The following is a 17533-nucleotide window of genomic DNA, read 5'->3' on the forward strand; positions in this document are numbered from 1 at the left end:
AACTGATAACATAACAGGCCATTTGCAGTCTCTTTCCTGCTATATTCTGCCAAGTTAGAAAAGGATTCTGTGGCTTAGCATATCGTGAATACATTCTGCAAAGAGTTAATGATTAGAGCTATTTCTTAATTACACATTTTTTCCTGATCTGAGGTTTCAGTAAACTCAATTTATACCAAAATGCATGCAGGTATGTAACTGTAATTTGGAATACTATGACAAATCCAAGACTCTGACAGCAATCATACTTGTTATGCTCATTAATCACTAATTATTTTATGTCTGCACAAAGCTTTGACAGCATTAAGACTTGTATTAAGTATTAGTACTGCCTACAAGCAGCATGTCTATGCATGCCTTTGGTTGCACAGCTCTTTGAATTTAGCACAATACTTGAAGAGTCACATACAGTCAGTTCAAAATAAACTACACACAAACTACACTAACACATGACTGAAAATTGCAATCTACTGAGAACCACCTTGCTTGCTAGACCTCATTTTCAAATTCTGTTATTTTGAGAAAAAAGACTGATTTTTTCTCTGCTTTCAGTGTTATCACACTGACTTTGCAACTCAACTACATTTTGGTGTCTAATGTTCACTATTCTGTTTCATGTGTGAACTGTACCATGTTTGAATAGAAGTAATGTAGCATAAAAGGGTGCAAGTGAGGCCAAAGTGTGTAGGGGAGTTAGCATCTTAAAATGCTGTTTTCTCAAGTGCTTACTTATCCTTGTTTTTATTTTGTTACACACACACAAAAAAAAAAAAAACAAGGCAAGCACAGTCCAGTGAGTCCAGTGACTCTTTATGCAGAAAAGCCCTTAGCCACTGCATGAGAATGATGCATTGTTTCCTACTGCCACAGGAAATTAACATTCTGGGAGCTTTCCAAGTTTCCTTTATACCTTTTCAGCCTGACTGACGATTTGAGTTAAAGGATGCTGCTTGTTTCTGTGCCTAATAACACCACTTGTTCTAATAGAAACAGATTATTTGGAAGAAGATTGTTTATTCCTCTTCCTTCCAACGGACCCTGCCCTGACTGTGTTGCATAGCTACTTAAAAGGTTCTACTCTCCCTCCCCCTGACTGTAGGGAAAAGAAAGGTACTCAGAATAAGTATCACTGGCCAATTCAATTCCAGTAAAACAAAAAGAGTCTGGACACAGACATGGGCATATATTTGTCCATACATTTAATTGTTAGCTTAAAATTGATAAAACTTCAACTCATGCCACTAACACTCTCATAACTACAGGTGGATTTGATCCATGGATATGTCTGTATGGATATGGACAGCACAGACCAAGGAATATTCTCAACACACAGCATGCATCAGTATCCTTCTCTAGAAGGCATGATAGTTTAGCCCTGCAGATGCAAGTTGAGCTGTGATCATTCTGCTTGATTTCAGGGCCAGGGAACAGGCCTTATCTACTTCATTTAGTTGTACTGATACACAGATAACAGTTTTCCCAGCTGGTTCTGTAATTGACCTTGACGTTGCTAGCTCTCCAGCAAAACCATTTTACTTGCACTGCAGGGTTAAACTTGTAATACTATTCCTCTCCCATCTTTTCTACATCCTTCCTGCTTTTGTTTTAAAAAATGAAACAAAATAAATCACTTACTGATATTCTTCTGAAAGACTTAAATTCCAGATAGGTAAGGTGGTCTGACAGCTCCTCTGGCTCAAGGTGATCAAAAAGAAGAGAAACTTTCCGTTTCTTACTGGTGTTAGCCTTTACACGCTGTGTCAGCTTTCTAGACCAGTCCCTGGAATTTCTTTTAGAGAAATTTTAAAACAGAATTACCCTGAGTTATCTTCTGAAGATAATTTTTTTTCTTCTCTTCATAATACAAAATGTACATTGTTTTCATGTTTTACTGCATAAAAAAGTTGATTACCTGAATTTCTAAACAGCAAGTTTGTCACATATTACAGATTATATGACAATACATTATTTAGTCTAGGTATTATATTAATGAAGCACATAAGTACAGTACAACTCTATTACTAAAAAAACCAAGATCGTATACTGCACTTTCAGAATTGTTGTCCCTAACCTTGGCTTTATGGAACATATACAGTGTTCTTCCATTTAATAGTTCTTAACAGATTTCATTGACCTGCATCTAACAGATTTCATTGACCTGCATCTGAATAAGAATTATTCCTCCTATGATAGTTGTCTGCAGAGTAACAAAAGTTACTTGAGTATGAAAAACTAAGTATCATCTTTCATAAGCAGATATAAAATGCATGCGAAGTGCTGCTTTGCTTTTGCCTATGCATTTCCGAAGTACGAATTTATAGCTAGGCAGTTCCACAGAGTTATCTTACTCTAACATAACAAGGAAGGTTCCCTTCCCAAGACAGAACTATGCTGTAGGGTTTTATGTATAGCTGTAGGGTTTGTTCTTGACAGTGTAAGTCATCTTATAGCTAGAAATCACACAAAATAAAGAGTCTGACAATGTAATAAACAGTATCTTCTATCTTACCTTTGGCTTTAAAATGCAAACACATTTTACCTCCTTTATTAACCAATCAAAGTGTACTTTCCTTTTTCATCAACTGAGTCAGTAAGGCCTTTCAAAATCATTAGGCCTCTACAAATTTTCTAAGTTCCCTGGATAGAATAAAATTTATCTAGTACAGAACACAAAGTCTACACAACAGTTAAATTGAATGTCAGCCATTCTTGAAAGGCATTCTATTCCTTTATGTAATATATATTTTAACTATAATAAGGTACAAATTCTTCTAGGATAAATAACAGTCACTTATCTTATTACAGACTAAACCTAACCCACTGTAGGATTGTGACCCTGTTGTACAGGAAAGATATTATATTTGAACAAAGGAAATTCAGAACAAAAGTTTGTTTTCTAAGCATACTGAAACTTCTGCACTCACATTTGAGTTGTGTCAATTAGACGACAGTGTAACTCCTCACCATTAGCTTTAACCAGTTCTTGAAATTCCTCCATAGTTGTGGATAGTTTAGAGTCCATTTTGAACATAACCCAAAACTCTGTAATCCAATACCTATTGTACGGTGAAAAAACAGAAATACAAAAATAAAGATTTTGCTTTACCGTGAGTGAGGCTGAAACTTAGATAGTTGCTATAGATGCTCCAGTTTATTATTTGTATTTCTTTTTGATCAACTTCAGGGGATAACCCTGTTTTTAAATGTTTCTGCTTTATTCTATCAGAAATCAAATATTCAAGATAAAAAAGAAGGTAACACTTTAATTCTGTATAAAACTATAGTACATTTTTAAATGGAATTCAGTAATTCAATATTAAATTTTCTGTTTTCACATTAAATTTAGATAATATGCATGCTGATTATTTTCTTCATGATCTCATAAGTATCTTATGTATTCCTTTAGAACCTCAAATAATTCAGTCTGAAAACGTACTGTGCTAGTCAGAATTTTAACTATTAACTGAAGAAAAATTTACTATTTACATACATTTGTTTGGTGGTGATTCAACTTCCCATGCACCAAATATTTTCTGAGAACTACAATGTTATGTGTTGGGCATTCAAACTGTTTCTATCATATATTTCAGTTCCCATATGTGAATTGTAACCCATTGTGGTAGGTTGAACCTGGCCAGCAATTAAATAGTGACCCAGTTGCTCACTCACTCCTCCTCCTCCTGCAGTGGGAAGGGGGAGAGAATAGGAAGGGCAAAAGTGAGAAAAGCATGTGGGTCAAGATAAAAAGAGTTTAACAACTGAATAAAAGAAAATGAAAAAAAATAAAAAAGGAAAAAAGAACAACAACAAAAAAAAAACACTACCAAGTAAGTGCTGCAATAGCAATCACTCACAATCTCCCATGAGCAGACCAAAGCCCATGCATTATTCAAGGTACGGCTACTTTAGAATGGCAACCCTGTTTTTATTGTTGAGTATATTGTTATATGGCATGGAATATCCCATTGTTCAGACTGGTTCAGCTGTCCCAGCTTTGTCCCCTCCCAACCTCTCAACCTTCACTCCTTGCCTACCCTCTGGGGTGCAGAGTGGGAAACTGAGCAGGCCTTGATGCTGTGCAAACACTGTTCAGTAACAGGTAAAATGTTGCTGTGTTGCAAACACTGTTTTAGTCATAAATTCAAAACACAGCACCATACAGGCAGGTACGAAGACAATTAATGCCATCCCAGCCAGACCCAGTACACCCATGCACATAAAGATCTGTGCTTGTTGGAAAAATGGAAATGCGTACTCTCATGGATGCATATATACATCAGTTTGCTGGGAAGCAAAAATGTTCCCCAACCACACACAATAGCAAAGCACTCTGGCCTAATAATCTACTTTTAATGGTAATGATTTTATAATCTCAAAAAAAAACCCCAAAAAACAACAACCTTTCATAACTGATACTAGTTATTTCCTATTTCGTGTAAAGAAGAATTATCATATGCTAATCTGTTATCAGGGTTGTATCTTTATTTCCACTTTTTTGTTTTCTCTGCATTAAGATATCAAATTTTATCACACTTAGTCCAAAAGAAAAAAAAAAAAGTGATAAGCGATCCAGGATATTTCAAGTGACTAAGAACAGTTACTAGGGAAAATTACCTCCTGAATACAATGGTGTTTTGCTTAGTATTAAAGTAGCTGCAATACCCCACATCTTTTTTTTTTTTAATAGGCCTATATAATAATACTAGACATAACACTACTGATTCCTGAACACTGTCAATTCTCATTAATGTTCAAGGTACAGCCTTATACAGAATCAGTTCGAAACTGACCCAGTGATTCATGCACTGACTTTAATGGATCTACACAAGGCTACCTGGGCCTTTTTTAAGTTGCTAAACTGAAACTTGAAAAGATGAAGAAATGCAACTGTTTCTCCTTCAATGTCATCTTAAGATATGCAAAAGCATTCTTCTTTATGGTACAGGGACGGCTGCAGACTAATAGCTACCATACGAGAATATTCTTACCTCACAAAATAGCATATCTTTACACACAGCATGGAAGATTTCTTTTCTAAAGCATTAAGATAGGTAGAAAACCGTTAAGGAAAACCACATCGATTCACATATGATATGAAATGTAGCATGCTTAATATTTCCCTACCTTTAAGTCTAGTAGGAATCATTCTCATGGCATATGATATCAGATTATAGTTTTATATAAAGGTATAGAATTTATGTTCCAAGATCACTAGCAAATGTTTGCTGTAAACATGACAACCCTGAGTAATGCTGATGTAACTGCCCAAGTATAGAATACTGTTAAGTACTGAAATGACTGCTTTCTACACATACCTCTTTGAAGCATGCTTCACAATTTCTAATAAAAATCAGGCACTTGCATATCTCACTAAAATTTGAAACAATACCAAATATATCAATTACATTTAATTAAGAAATACTCTAGTTTAGTATGAGTCACTGAAGCTTTTCCAAAAATAAATAAATAAATAAATAGATAAATAAATAAAGGATATTTTCTTTTAAATATAACCAGCTATATAAAATACTCCTTGCTAACCTCACCTCTCTAACTGCAATAGTTTTCATTTGACATGCTCTGGTAACTAGAAAGAAACAAGAAACATCCATACTTTTAGTTTATTAGCTCTGTAAAACACATGTTCTTATATTGTAACCAATGTCTTATGAAGACATGGAAGATCCATTTGGAAAAATTTATTATATATACCTTCAGTCTTCTGCTATAGATTATACATATATTTTCAGTACTACAAAAAATAATTTAATGAAAACACCTTGTAGATTCTCTCAGTTTGATTGAAATTGACTGCAGCTGAAATCTACCACAACTGTGGAGAGAAAATCCACAAAAAAAGTACCTGTATTAAGTGTTTAAATGAGGCTGACTGTAGAGTTCATGAAGTCTGAAAAGGTTCCCCAAGTATTTTGAAGGGCTCTGAACAAACGGTCTAAAGCTAGATGGCTTACAAATCATTCTTAACTATCCAAAATCACTCATGGAATTTGGGGGAAAATTTTCATGAGAAAGAATATTTGTAGAAAATTGTCATCTCCAGGTGATAAAATCAGAATACTAAAAAAAATAAAAACGCTTTTGTGCCTTTTTCTTCTACTTGTATAGAGGAGAGAAAAATAAAGAGAAACCTGGACCAGGCCCAGGTTCACAGTATCTAACTAAGGTGCCTAATTTAATCTAACACCTGTGAGATATTCCCTAGATATTTCTTCCACAGCTAATGGAGGGTGATTTATCCTTCTTAAAATCTGAATTGGAATTTCATCTCTCTCTGTAGATCGTAAACTAAACCAAACAGACAAAAAAAAAAACCACTAAAACAAAACAAAAAACATTATACAGCCACAAAATTTGTAAGGAACAAGTCTATTGTTTTATTAGTGAAACAGTAGTATACCCCTAAATTAAATATTCTACACTTACCTATTTTAAAATTGTCAAGTACTTCTAATTTTACCTTAACAACAGGTGGATATTACAAAGGATATAGATCAACAAGTTTCTGGAGCATGTCTGCAGAGGAGATGAAAAACTGATGCATGGTCAGAATCATCTTTAGCAGCTGGTTGTTCTGATAAGCGTTTCCTTCTAAATCTGAAGAAAAAAAAATGTGTTCATATTAGAATCTTGATACAATTTCATAAACATGCAAGAGGCTTCTTCAGAACACTAATTCTAATCAAGTCTGTTTGTCTGTGCTGTTTGAATGACAGCAGTTACATACTGACTTAGGAAGTCCATCTTTTTTTGTGATGAGAGCTATATAACAATTAAAAAAAAAAACTTCGTCTCAAAAACAGTCAAAGTATTTAGATAAGTATACACAATGATCTGAGCCCAGCAACATACTTAAATAGTTAGCTTTAGGCAGGTGAGATAACCTTTGAAACAAATCAGTGAACTTAGGAGCAAGAGAGTTAGGCTACTGAATTGTATCAGTCAGTGGCATGACTGAACTCATGAAATGGAATTGAGATATTCTTAAGTGCTTGTGAACCTTTTTGCATTGCTGACATATATAATCCTAAACTATACACACAGTTTAGGATTTATACCTAGAAATGCATGGTATGAGGTACAATGTATACAGAAGTCCAGGGGTTAACTGATGCATACTTAGCAGTGGACCTAAATGCTCTAATGAATTTCCTTGAACTGTGCATTACAAGGATTTCACTTGAAGGACATTTTTAGACTACACCTATCTTCTGGGTATTGTATTTTTTTTTCCATATTTGGAAAAAGATCAAGGACATCAAATATATCAGAATGTTTTAAAAAGTTTCCATTTCTGTTACACACACTTTAACTACTTCATTAATATTAACAGGCAATGGTTGTGGACAGACTGCCACGAGACAAACTAGGTAGCTTGAACTGGAATTAGACACCTTTTCAAAATGTACTTTTCAATCATTTTTAAATATTTAGTCGTCTATTAGGACAAATGCAGTTGCCACTTAACAAGAGCAGTATGCAGAAGCAATGCACAGTAAGGCAAAACAGAAGAGGCAAGAGAAATGGCAGATCTGGAACATAAGAAGTGGAATATAATGCTAGAGGAAAAAAAATTAAATCGCACAGCACAGAAAAAGGAACGCTAAGCTGAGTCCACTCGCAAGACAACATAATCCATGTTAGTCACTGAGCAACAATTTCCATGCCCTTATACAGGGAGGTACCAAATGTGAAGAGAGGACCCCAAAACCCAGGCCTTTCCTTTTGATCAATACATTGGATCTTTGGTAGAACTAACAAAGCCTGATTGCTTCTAGATCTGTCTCCTCTATTCTTCACAACAGTCCTATTCACACCCTTTACTGACCCCTGGAAGTCTTTGCCTTCTCTTCCCTGTATCAACACCACAGTTCCCCACTTGTGCTTACAGAGAGCCAACACAAGGCAGTATGTGCTGTGACAGGACCCTGACAGTCAAATCCAGCCAGACACGCAAAAGGCTCACCCCATTGCCCCTATACCAACGTGGGCACCAAGCTGGACGTCTCCCTTCTACGGAGTCAATTCTTTACAGAGTCCTGTTTTTCCACCAAATTTAGTTTAAGGTGGCAGACAGACCAACTAATTATTTCATGTAGTTCAGGAGGAAGGTGATTCAGAACAGCCTGAGCCTGTAGCTGGCAAGTGAAGTTACTGTTTCAGCTCTCGGTTTGAATCCCTAAAAGCAAAGGACGTGCTGGGTATCATGCACCTGATGCAAGTATCTTCGTTCTTCTAGTAACGGCATATTCGGTTTGCAGGAAACTCAATACAATAGACAGTCTTGAAATCTTTTACTACAGCCAGCCCCTCAGGCAAGAGGAGCAGAAAAATCCTGACTGGTAAATCCTGGGAGGACCTACAGGAACGTGCATCAACCCAACCAGCGTTAACAAGCCCAGAACATGAACTTTATGTATCAGGTGATCTTCAACACTGAACACAAGAGACCACTTTCTGAATTTACTTTCTGTATTACACCTAAGTTGTAAAAAACAATTCTCCCTACAGGCACATGGGCAAGGGAAAAGTCTGCGTGTTCTCCAGCCACATAAATGGCTGTATAGAGCCTAAGCAACTAAAAGGAGGAGAGAAGATTTAAAACAACCAGTGTTTAGGAAGCCATTAATAGAATTATAAATCACAAAAGTAACAAATACAAAACATATTCTTCCTTCTTACTGTCTTACCATAACAGGAAATAAAAGAAGTCCTAGATGCAATACATTGCAATTCAAGAATTCTCAGTACTGAAGAAAAAGCTAATGTGTCCAAAAATTAAAATAAAAAATAAAAAAAACGTTCTACTACTAAGTAGAAGTATCCATTAATGTAGGTAAGGTTTTGAAATTAAACATATTACATCCCCAGCATAACCAAGGAAACTGTTAACCAGCTGCTAATAAGACTAGACACTTCCAAGTCAGCAGCTAACATTATCAGGATTTTTCAAAGAACAGGCCACACTCATCTCTGGATAGTTATTTATAGACAGTAAAGCTTAAAACCTTTAATAAGTTACGAAGAATTAAAATAACACTAATTAAAGCTGAACACTCAGAGGTGCAGTCAGTTTTGCATTGTATGATCATTTTAAGCTTCCTTGATAAATTCAGCAATTCCATCACTTTTAACACATTTCAGTCAAAACAAGTTCATGAAAATTTGATCTTTTCAGGTAAGGGGGATATGGGTGGGAGGGGTGGTTTATGTTTTGTTTTGTTTTTTTTTGGTTGGTTTGGTTTTTTAAACAGCTGATGCAGTACATACTAGCCCAATATTTTATGGCAATCAGAAATGTTTGCAGCATCACAACAGAGCGCACCACAACTGAGTCAGTGGGCAGTAGCATCTCTTAGTGACTCAGTTAGAAAGGCTCTAACTGAAAAATTTAGGTGTGTAGAAAACACGTCTGTGTGTATAACCTCAGTCTGATAAACTTATGGAGAGAAAGCACTGGAGAGTTAGGAGAATAAATTGCAGAAAATTTCCTATGAACATTTACTATCAACGTAGAATTTAAAGCTAAGCTTTCAAAAGATAACAGCCAAACCTCCTTGCGCTTACACTAAGAAAACAAGTAAGATGATAAAAGTCCTGAAGACTAATCTCTGTAGTGTTATTCTCAGCCTCTTCTTTTAATAGAGCGACAGGTTTAAGTTAACAGAAGCACTTGCAGATATGTTTAGAGATTTGCATGCTCTTTGCCACGCTTCCAGCTTTGTTTTCATGTGTTAGCTGAGCTCCAAGGTCACGACAGTGCATTCACTACTCAAGAAATACAGAAGACTCTGCTTAGCATACGATTCAACTAAGATGATATGAAGAGCTTATAAATACCCTGTTACCAACCACAGGCACATCCTTAAACATCTAGGGCTTTTTGTTAGCAACGTACAGGAACTGTTAGTACTCCTGCACTACAACAACCGTATAGTTTTAGTTTCCTTTCAGGGAATCAAGAAGAGCTAAAGGTTCAGCATCAATAATCAGCATTTTGAACTGTATAAATACACGTTCCCTCAGTGTAGCAGATAGAAACCAGTCCTTTTCTGTAGTATGGGATATACTAATTGTATTTAACTATCCACTGTTTGCACAGATAAGAGAGAAACAGGCTATCAGCTACACTGGAAACCAGTTGAGTCAGGACACTTAATTGATGACATAAGAAACTGCAGTTGGGTGAAGAGAGTTTAGTAACTGGAAAGAGAATACTAACCAGCAATCTCTGAAAAGGGACGTAAACTAAATAAAAACATTGACTTCTTAAATACAGAAGTTACTCTAACAGATCAATGTAAAATAAAATTGGTGAATAGGCATCTACCATCACACTTGAAAAGTTTTTGAGCTGTCTTTTGACTTTTACTACAAGTTCTCAATTTTACAGCACAAACCAAAGTTTACACATCCCCTGTTCATGTTCTCACATAATTTCATTCATTACTCAACAGAACTGATTACAACATTCATTATACAACAGAGTTTTTCTGTTCTTATTGGGATATGAACAGTATAGTAGAGCAGGTGTTGTGTACCAGGGCACTGAAGAGAAACAGCAAGTTTTGCCAGAGAAGTAGGGAATTTGCAGGGGAAGGCTGGGACATCAGGAATCATAATGTGTTTTCAGCTCTTTAGTATTTGGCTTTTTGTACTATTCCAAGTATCTTCAACAAGAGTAAAATTCTTTTAGGTCCATCACATAGAGGTTGGTATCAATTTTCATCTATTTTTACAAAACTTCTTGTTTTGCTATGGCTTACATCTAACGGGTCTTGTTTAGCCAGAAAAGCAGTTCAATATATCCTTAACTTGAAAGCCAAAATGATTACATGCACACTTAATAGTAAGTATGTAGAGCTGTAGTTAAATCACTTGCTTTTAAGACGTGCTCAATATAGATCATATCCAGCTGACAAAGACAGCAAAGAACTATCTTAGCAGCTTCTCCTCTGTGCATATTCCAAACTCTTCTATCAAGGCATACCACAGGTACCACTTGGTACCATGTTCCAAAATGAACTTTTATCCTTTTGTTAGTCTTTTTATTTTTATTTTTCATATTATAAAGGTGCACAGAAAAATAGCATGTTCTGCTTAATGGAACTGTCTTGCATAACAGAAGTGGATTTATGCTTCAAAACATCCAGATCTAACTATCTCACAAGAGAGGTGGACTTTACGATATTTTACAGCAACATGTAATTATTTTGCACACACTAATGCATTACTGTTTTGTGCTATCCATTCCTCCCCTGCACCAATAATTAAAAGGTTCAATCTACACAAAGAAAAACATTGCATTACTGATGGTTTAAAAAACAAACACGCTGCAGCCACAAATCTCAAGGTTCCCAGTACATTCCAGCACTGAACAGCAAACTTGTATGGGATTGTAGCAGCACCCAATTTTACAAACACATCTGATACCAAATATTTAATGTCATATTCCTGCCAGATCTATGAAAGAAGCACTTTTCAAGTAATGTGCTATGATACAGCAAATGTTACCAAGGAGAAAAATGCTGGGTTTGATTCTTCTTCTATTTGTATTGCATAAATTCCTAATTCAACAAAACTGTTAAAAATGGACCTTCGGTGAGAAGAGACTCCAGCTCAGTTTCAGAATTGTCACTGGTTATTTCACACCTCTGACCACTGGGTCACTTCTTTTCAGAGAGCTAACCTGCTAAACATAGCCATGTGTAAGGAAGTTACAAAAGTCGTGGTAAACTATCTTTGTGCAAATGCTGAAGCCAATAAGAGGGCTTTCCTGACTCTCTTGCAAGACTGTCTCTGACTGCCTCCACAGCATTCTCTTGAACCTCCAGCAGTGCTTTTTTTTTAAAAAAAAAAAAAGTTTGAGACTCATTTTCATTTCCGTTTGTATACCTGTTTCTAACCACACACCCTGCTGAGCAAAAACCACTGAGTGAACATTAAATAAAGTGGCATGGGTGTGTTTCAGTTAGTCAATTTACCTTAACAGAATGCTGCAAAATACTGTATAAGCCTTAGCTTTGTTTCACTGCAGAAAAATATAAGTAGTCCACCGGTTATGTTCTTTTTCTCCTGTAAATACCCTTAATGTGTTGTTTTAATAAATGTTCTCTGATGCAAACAAGAAAGCAGGAACTGAAAATACTTTTCCAGTATTTATCTACATGAGTGAGAGCGCAAAGAAATATAGGGCTGAATATTTTAGTGTCCGTAAAGTAACAGAACACCACTAAAGTTATAGCTATGAAAGTTCCATTGCATACGTTACACTCAGAACACACAAGAGTAAAAACATCCCAACCTAGGCTTATCAACCACTCTACTGCAGGGAGCCACCAGTTGGAGCACATGATCTGTGATTTAGAAATAGGTGAAGTATCGCTTGTTCCTAGAATAATTAGAAGATCAAAGTACTCAAAAGCTAATAAGCAAGGCTGTAAGAGCAAACTGCCTGTTTTTCACCATCTCCTGGCAGCCACCAAGCCTACAGTAAATGTGCTTACTAGAAAAAGTATGTTCTATAGGCTGTATCACTGTACTGGGACCTTCCCACTCATGAGTGCAATCATAAGGCAACAGGAAAAATGCCAAGAATGTCTTAACTGAACTTAATTTTGGAAGAAAGAAGTTAGTTTTTCCTAGGTCTAAGAGTCCTTTATTTCATAAGCATTTCTTTACCAACAGGTTCCAACTCTATCACCTAGTGTACAATTTGAAATGAATCAGAACTGAATCACAGAACCCTGACATCACATGAATAGTGATTATACTACTAAGAATGTGAATAACTTCTTGAAAGCTACCTGAAGTCTTCCAGTCATTATCAAAAGCTAGCAACAACAACAACACAACACAAGAAAGCATCAAGCAATTGCCAAGTAGTCCGGCAAAATGCAAAGCTGAAACTCATGGGTTGCTATACTGATGTTGCTGTATAATATTCTTTAAGACTTCTGCAAAGTGTTTTTTTGTTTTGTTCTTTTCCTGGTAACTTTAATAAGATTGTGTGAGGACAGTGTTATAAATGTCTGTAAAGATTATTAAAGCAGCATCTGATAGGAAAACTGGGGCAAGTAACGTTTTTAAGGTTTAGCAGCAGGAGAACTTAATGAAACGTACAGACCAGTGTGAAATATGGAGCTACATGTGGAAGTACCATGCTAGGGTTTAGTGACTGAATTGAAATAGCTGTAAGACAGTGTCACTGCCCCAGATCTTATGAGATAACTTAGAAAGGCTAGAAGGAGCTGAAACTAAACAAAATATTTCCTGAATACTTCATGGATACTTTCTGGAACTTGCCTTCACAGATAGGAACACTATTCCCTACAATCACTCTGTTTCACTTCAGTTAAAAACTTATACAACACATAATAGCCTTACTATGGGCTTATTATTCCCTTTCAGCAAGGGAATTTGCTACCCTGCTAAGGAGGCAGTCATTTAACTCTATTTGTTCAATTGATCAAATTTGGTCAGAATCAGATTCTTAAGAAGCCACCCTCCCAATCATCAGTTATGAGTGTAAAATCATAGAACAGAATCACAGAATGGGTTGGGTTGGAAGGACCCTTAAGAACCACCCAGTTCCAACCCCCTGCCATGGGCAGGACACCTCCCACCAGACCAGGTTGCCCAAAGCCCCATCCAGCCTGGCCTTGAACACCTCCAGGGATGGGGCATCCACAGCTTCTCTGAGCAACCTGCTCCAGGGCCTCACCACCCTCTGAGTAAAGAATTTCTTTCTAATGCCTAATCTAAATCTACCCTCTTTTAGTTTAAAGCCATTAGCCCTTGTCCTATCACTGCACCCCCTGACAGAGTCCCTCCCCAGCTTTCCTGTAGGCCCCCTTTTAGGCCCTGTAAGGCTGCTATAAGGTCTCCCCGGAGCCTTCTCTTCTTCAGGCTGAACAGCCCCAGCTCTCTCAGCCTCTCTTCATAGTAGAGGTGCTCCAGCCCTCTGATCATCCTTGTGGCCTTCCTCTGGACTTACTACAAAAGTTCCATGTCCTTCTTATGTTGGGAGATGCCATCACCAAGAGCTGAGAAACAGATTCAAATTAAACTAGGGTGTTTACTTTTTGAGTCAGAAATAGTCTTATTCGTTACAGGCAGCTGAAAGCTCAGTTAACGTAGACATCAGGACTAGAGGTTAATGTTCCCATTCCAATGCAGAATTGGTTTTCTCTAAGCCAGTGTGTTTCAGAACCAGTCTAATTTGTTGCTAAATTCAACAGTGATGAAGACACCACAGTCTCTGTAGGTAACTTATTCCAGCACTTGACCATCTGTGTCAGAGTTCTCCCTGTTGCCTTAAGTTTTTGACTAGACAACTTGAGCAGCTTCAGCATATTACGTCTGGCCCCCAGAAGAGAGAAAAAAGACTCTGTTTTCCTTACCAATGTATTTTTTTTCTATTTAAAGATTTCTTCCCTCATCTCTTTTCTCAATTAGGAAACATTAACACTGTCTTTTTAATTTTTCCTTAGAAGCCAGACTTTCTAGATCTCTGTTCAACTCTAACGTTGTTTTCTGAACCTTCAGCAATTTGCCCATTTATGAAGCAAACTTGAATAAAGTAATACAGAAGACATCTTAGCATCAGAGTTAGCATATTATTTTGAATATATATATATATAAAGGTATGGTGCACAGAATAACTGTATATATGTTATAAATAATAAAAATAAGCATACGCACTCTTCTGTGCCTATATATCCCCTTAGAGTTTTTGTCTTTTCTGCACTACTACAATACCATTGCATCCTTTTCAGTTTTAAAGTCTGTCTTCATGTTGATATTCTTTCCTGCAGAACAGCTGTATATCAAGTTCACTGTACTCTGCTTTTACAACTGATTACCCTAAGTGTAAACTTAGTACTTGTTCTTAGTGACTTCTTCTTCATTTCAGATTATTATTTTAGATGGTTAATGTGTTTCAGAAACAATGTGAGCTAATTACTATGACCTTACAAAGATGATGCATCAATTAGGTAAAAGAATGGCATTCAGTAGAGTGGACCAAAGCATTCAGGGAATTGCACTAAAGCTTTTTTTTTTTTTTTTAATTTGGCTTTTTGGCTTAGTCTACATAAATGCTTGTAGTAATATATAAATTTATTTACACAAGCAATTGGACTTATGGGAAAAACCTCCAAAATTAAAATGAGAACAAGTCAGTATTTTTACAGAGAGGAAAGAACCATACTATACTGTGATCAGTTCCACACAAGCAGAACACTAAACGAGCCAAATAAACAGAAATGCTGAAAGAAATGCTACAAATGTGACAGTTCTCCAAATCTACTTCCCATTTCAAACTCCCTATAGAATGGGAAGGAAAAAAAAAAAAACAAAAAACAGAAAAAAAATGTTCTTCCAAATACTCATTAACAATGCAGATATATCCAAGACACAAGTGAGTCTAATATGCATCCAAGAAGGATAATAAGACTGTTCTGTGTGAGGGTAGGGAACATTAGGGGCTAAAAGCCTCAAGGGAAAGCCATTACTCTCTCTCAGAAACAGCTTTGGGAAAGCTAAATCTTGCAGAAAGCTCTGGGTGGATAATTCTTTAAAATGAAAACAAGAGGATAAAAGCTCTTGTCAAGGGGAAATGGGATGATTTTGAGAAATTAAAACGTTCTTCAAGAGAAACTAAATGAAATGTGGGTGGAAAGCATTCCATTAGCCTTGGAAATTCATATCAAGTACACAGAACAAGGTAAAAAGTTAACACGCCCCTACACACGGTAATATTCATTGTTCTACAGTATGGTTAAAGTATTGATCTTCGCAAGTGTAGATGAGAACTTTTTAATCAAGTACTCTTTTTCTATAGAGCCTAACAATTGTTATTTGAGAGTTCAAGTTTTTTGAAAACTTGAAATCATCATACTAGAGGAGCCATGTGCAGTTTTTCAGCTACAGACAACTTCTGAATAATTCAAGTGTAATGCCTGGCAACACAGCTGTGCTGGTATAAACACGGGTAGCTAAGACAAACCAGACTTCCAGAACAGAAACAGAAAATTCTGAGGACAGTACCACTAGGTGACCACTCACCTCAGCTGCATGCTTCACACTTACTCATCCCACAGCCACAGTGTTTTTACAATGAGCTTCTACCTAACTGCATGATTGATCCTGGTGCAGCCAGTCATCAAACCCATGGAAGCATGAAGTCGGCTTCATTCGAAAGTTCAAATTATAACAGAGCAGCAGACACCAAGCAGCTTACCTCTTGAGGACCTGAAGATGTTACATGTAGCTTAGACCCCAGTTTCTGGCCTTGACTTTCGTTGCTGACTCATACTTCTACCCTAACTATAAAGTTGCCCTGGTATAGTATTTCTGACTTAGTCTCAAATTTCCCTTAAATACCTCAGCTTCCCAGTCTTTGGTCTAACTTATAGATATATTTCTGGAATTAACATTTACACACTACCAGGCAAGCTTTTGTCCCTTCCTCAGACTGGGACGTATCTTATTCACTGTAGATGGGAAAAAGAAAAAAAAAAAAAAGGTTTCCAAAAAGCCTTCAGCTTCACTACAGACTTAAAATACACCCAAGCACCATGCACCACTATCAAATACTTACATACAGAATCTGCTTCCCAATTGCTGATTCTAGCTAGCTGCACTGTCAAATTTTCACCAGAGAAATTTTCTCGTATGTTCAAGTGTAAGCTTTATTGGCCCCACTGCAGCAGTTGCTCTAGCACAAAGTGTCTCATGCCTCCCAAGTACTGTTGTAGCACATTTCTGAATATTAGTAATAAAGGTATCTGATCATTTTCTTATTCAAAGTAAACACTTTGTTGGTTTTTTTACTGTACATTTTTTAAAAGAATAACACTACGTAGTGGAGATCAACATTAGATAGAGCTGATTAAATATAGCTGAGGAACAGAGATGACAACCTCATCTTTATCCAAACCGTAAATTTGGAAGGTGAAATATTTTCAAGGAAATGTAAAGGTTAACATAGAAAAAAGGCTCTTCTTATCTCACACTACAGCCCTGTGTCAGAGGATTCTGTATTTCAAAAGAAAGGAATTATGGCATATTGCTAAACGACCACAAAATAGATGGCACTAAGCGCTGAATTCTTCTTAACATAACCTCTATGTACATATGAATATTAAAGCTGCACTGTTTGAGGATTCCTGAAGTTATCTCCAATGCAAGTATAATCTTAATAGTTCTTAATGGGTGCTCTCTTACCTTTGCCTTTTCCTGGCTTTTGCACTTTCACATTCTGACCTCTTTAATGCGATGAAAAAAGTGGTATCATGTTTAGAAAATTATCGTAGCTTTTCATCTCCAGTCTATCCTGGGTAACAGAAACATCTACTGAACTGTATAATACTTTACGGGAAGCCACTTCTTTCTCAGATTTATAAAAAAAGCATTGCCAAAATATGTCTTTATACCTGGCAATAAACAGCAGAATACTGAAAGACTCAACATTAAAGCATACACAAACCAAATAACAAAGCAAAATGCACAG

General features: G+C 36.5%; 1 protein-coding gene across 4 annotated transcripts in view; it reads right to left on the reverse strand.

Moving 5' to 3' along the window:
- Positions 1-17533, reverse strand: part of RASGRP1 (RAS guanyl releasing protein 1) — a 43388-nt gene that overhangs the window by 16532 nt on the left and 9323 nt on the right. For 3 of the 4 annotated variants that reach the window (XR_014585467.1, XM_083839677.1, XM_083839678.1), the window contains exons 3-6: positions 6510-6615; positions 4989-5051; positions 2925-3056; positions 1636-1789 (exon numbers count right to left, since the gene is read on the reverse strand). Coding sequence is in view for 3 of the 4 variants with exons in the window: in XM_083839677.1 (XP_083695803.1) it covers positions 1636-1789; positions 2925-3056; positions 4989-5051; positions 6510-6615 (455 nt within the window). In the remaining variant the exon portion in view is untranslated. Of the gene's footprint in view, positions 1-1635; positions 1790-2924; positions 3057-4988; positions 5052-6500; positions 6616-17533 lie in introns of all 4 variants that reach the window. The other variant, XM_083839679.1, reaches the window with a different exon arrangement.

The sequence above is a fragment of the Anser anser genome (genome assembly GCF_964211835.1).
Source record: "Anser anser genome assembly, chromosome: 5".
NCBI classification, from domain to species: Eukaryota; Metazoa; Chordata; class Aves; order Anseriformes; family Anatidae; genus Anser; species Anser anser.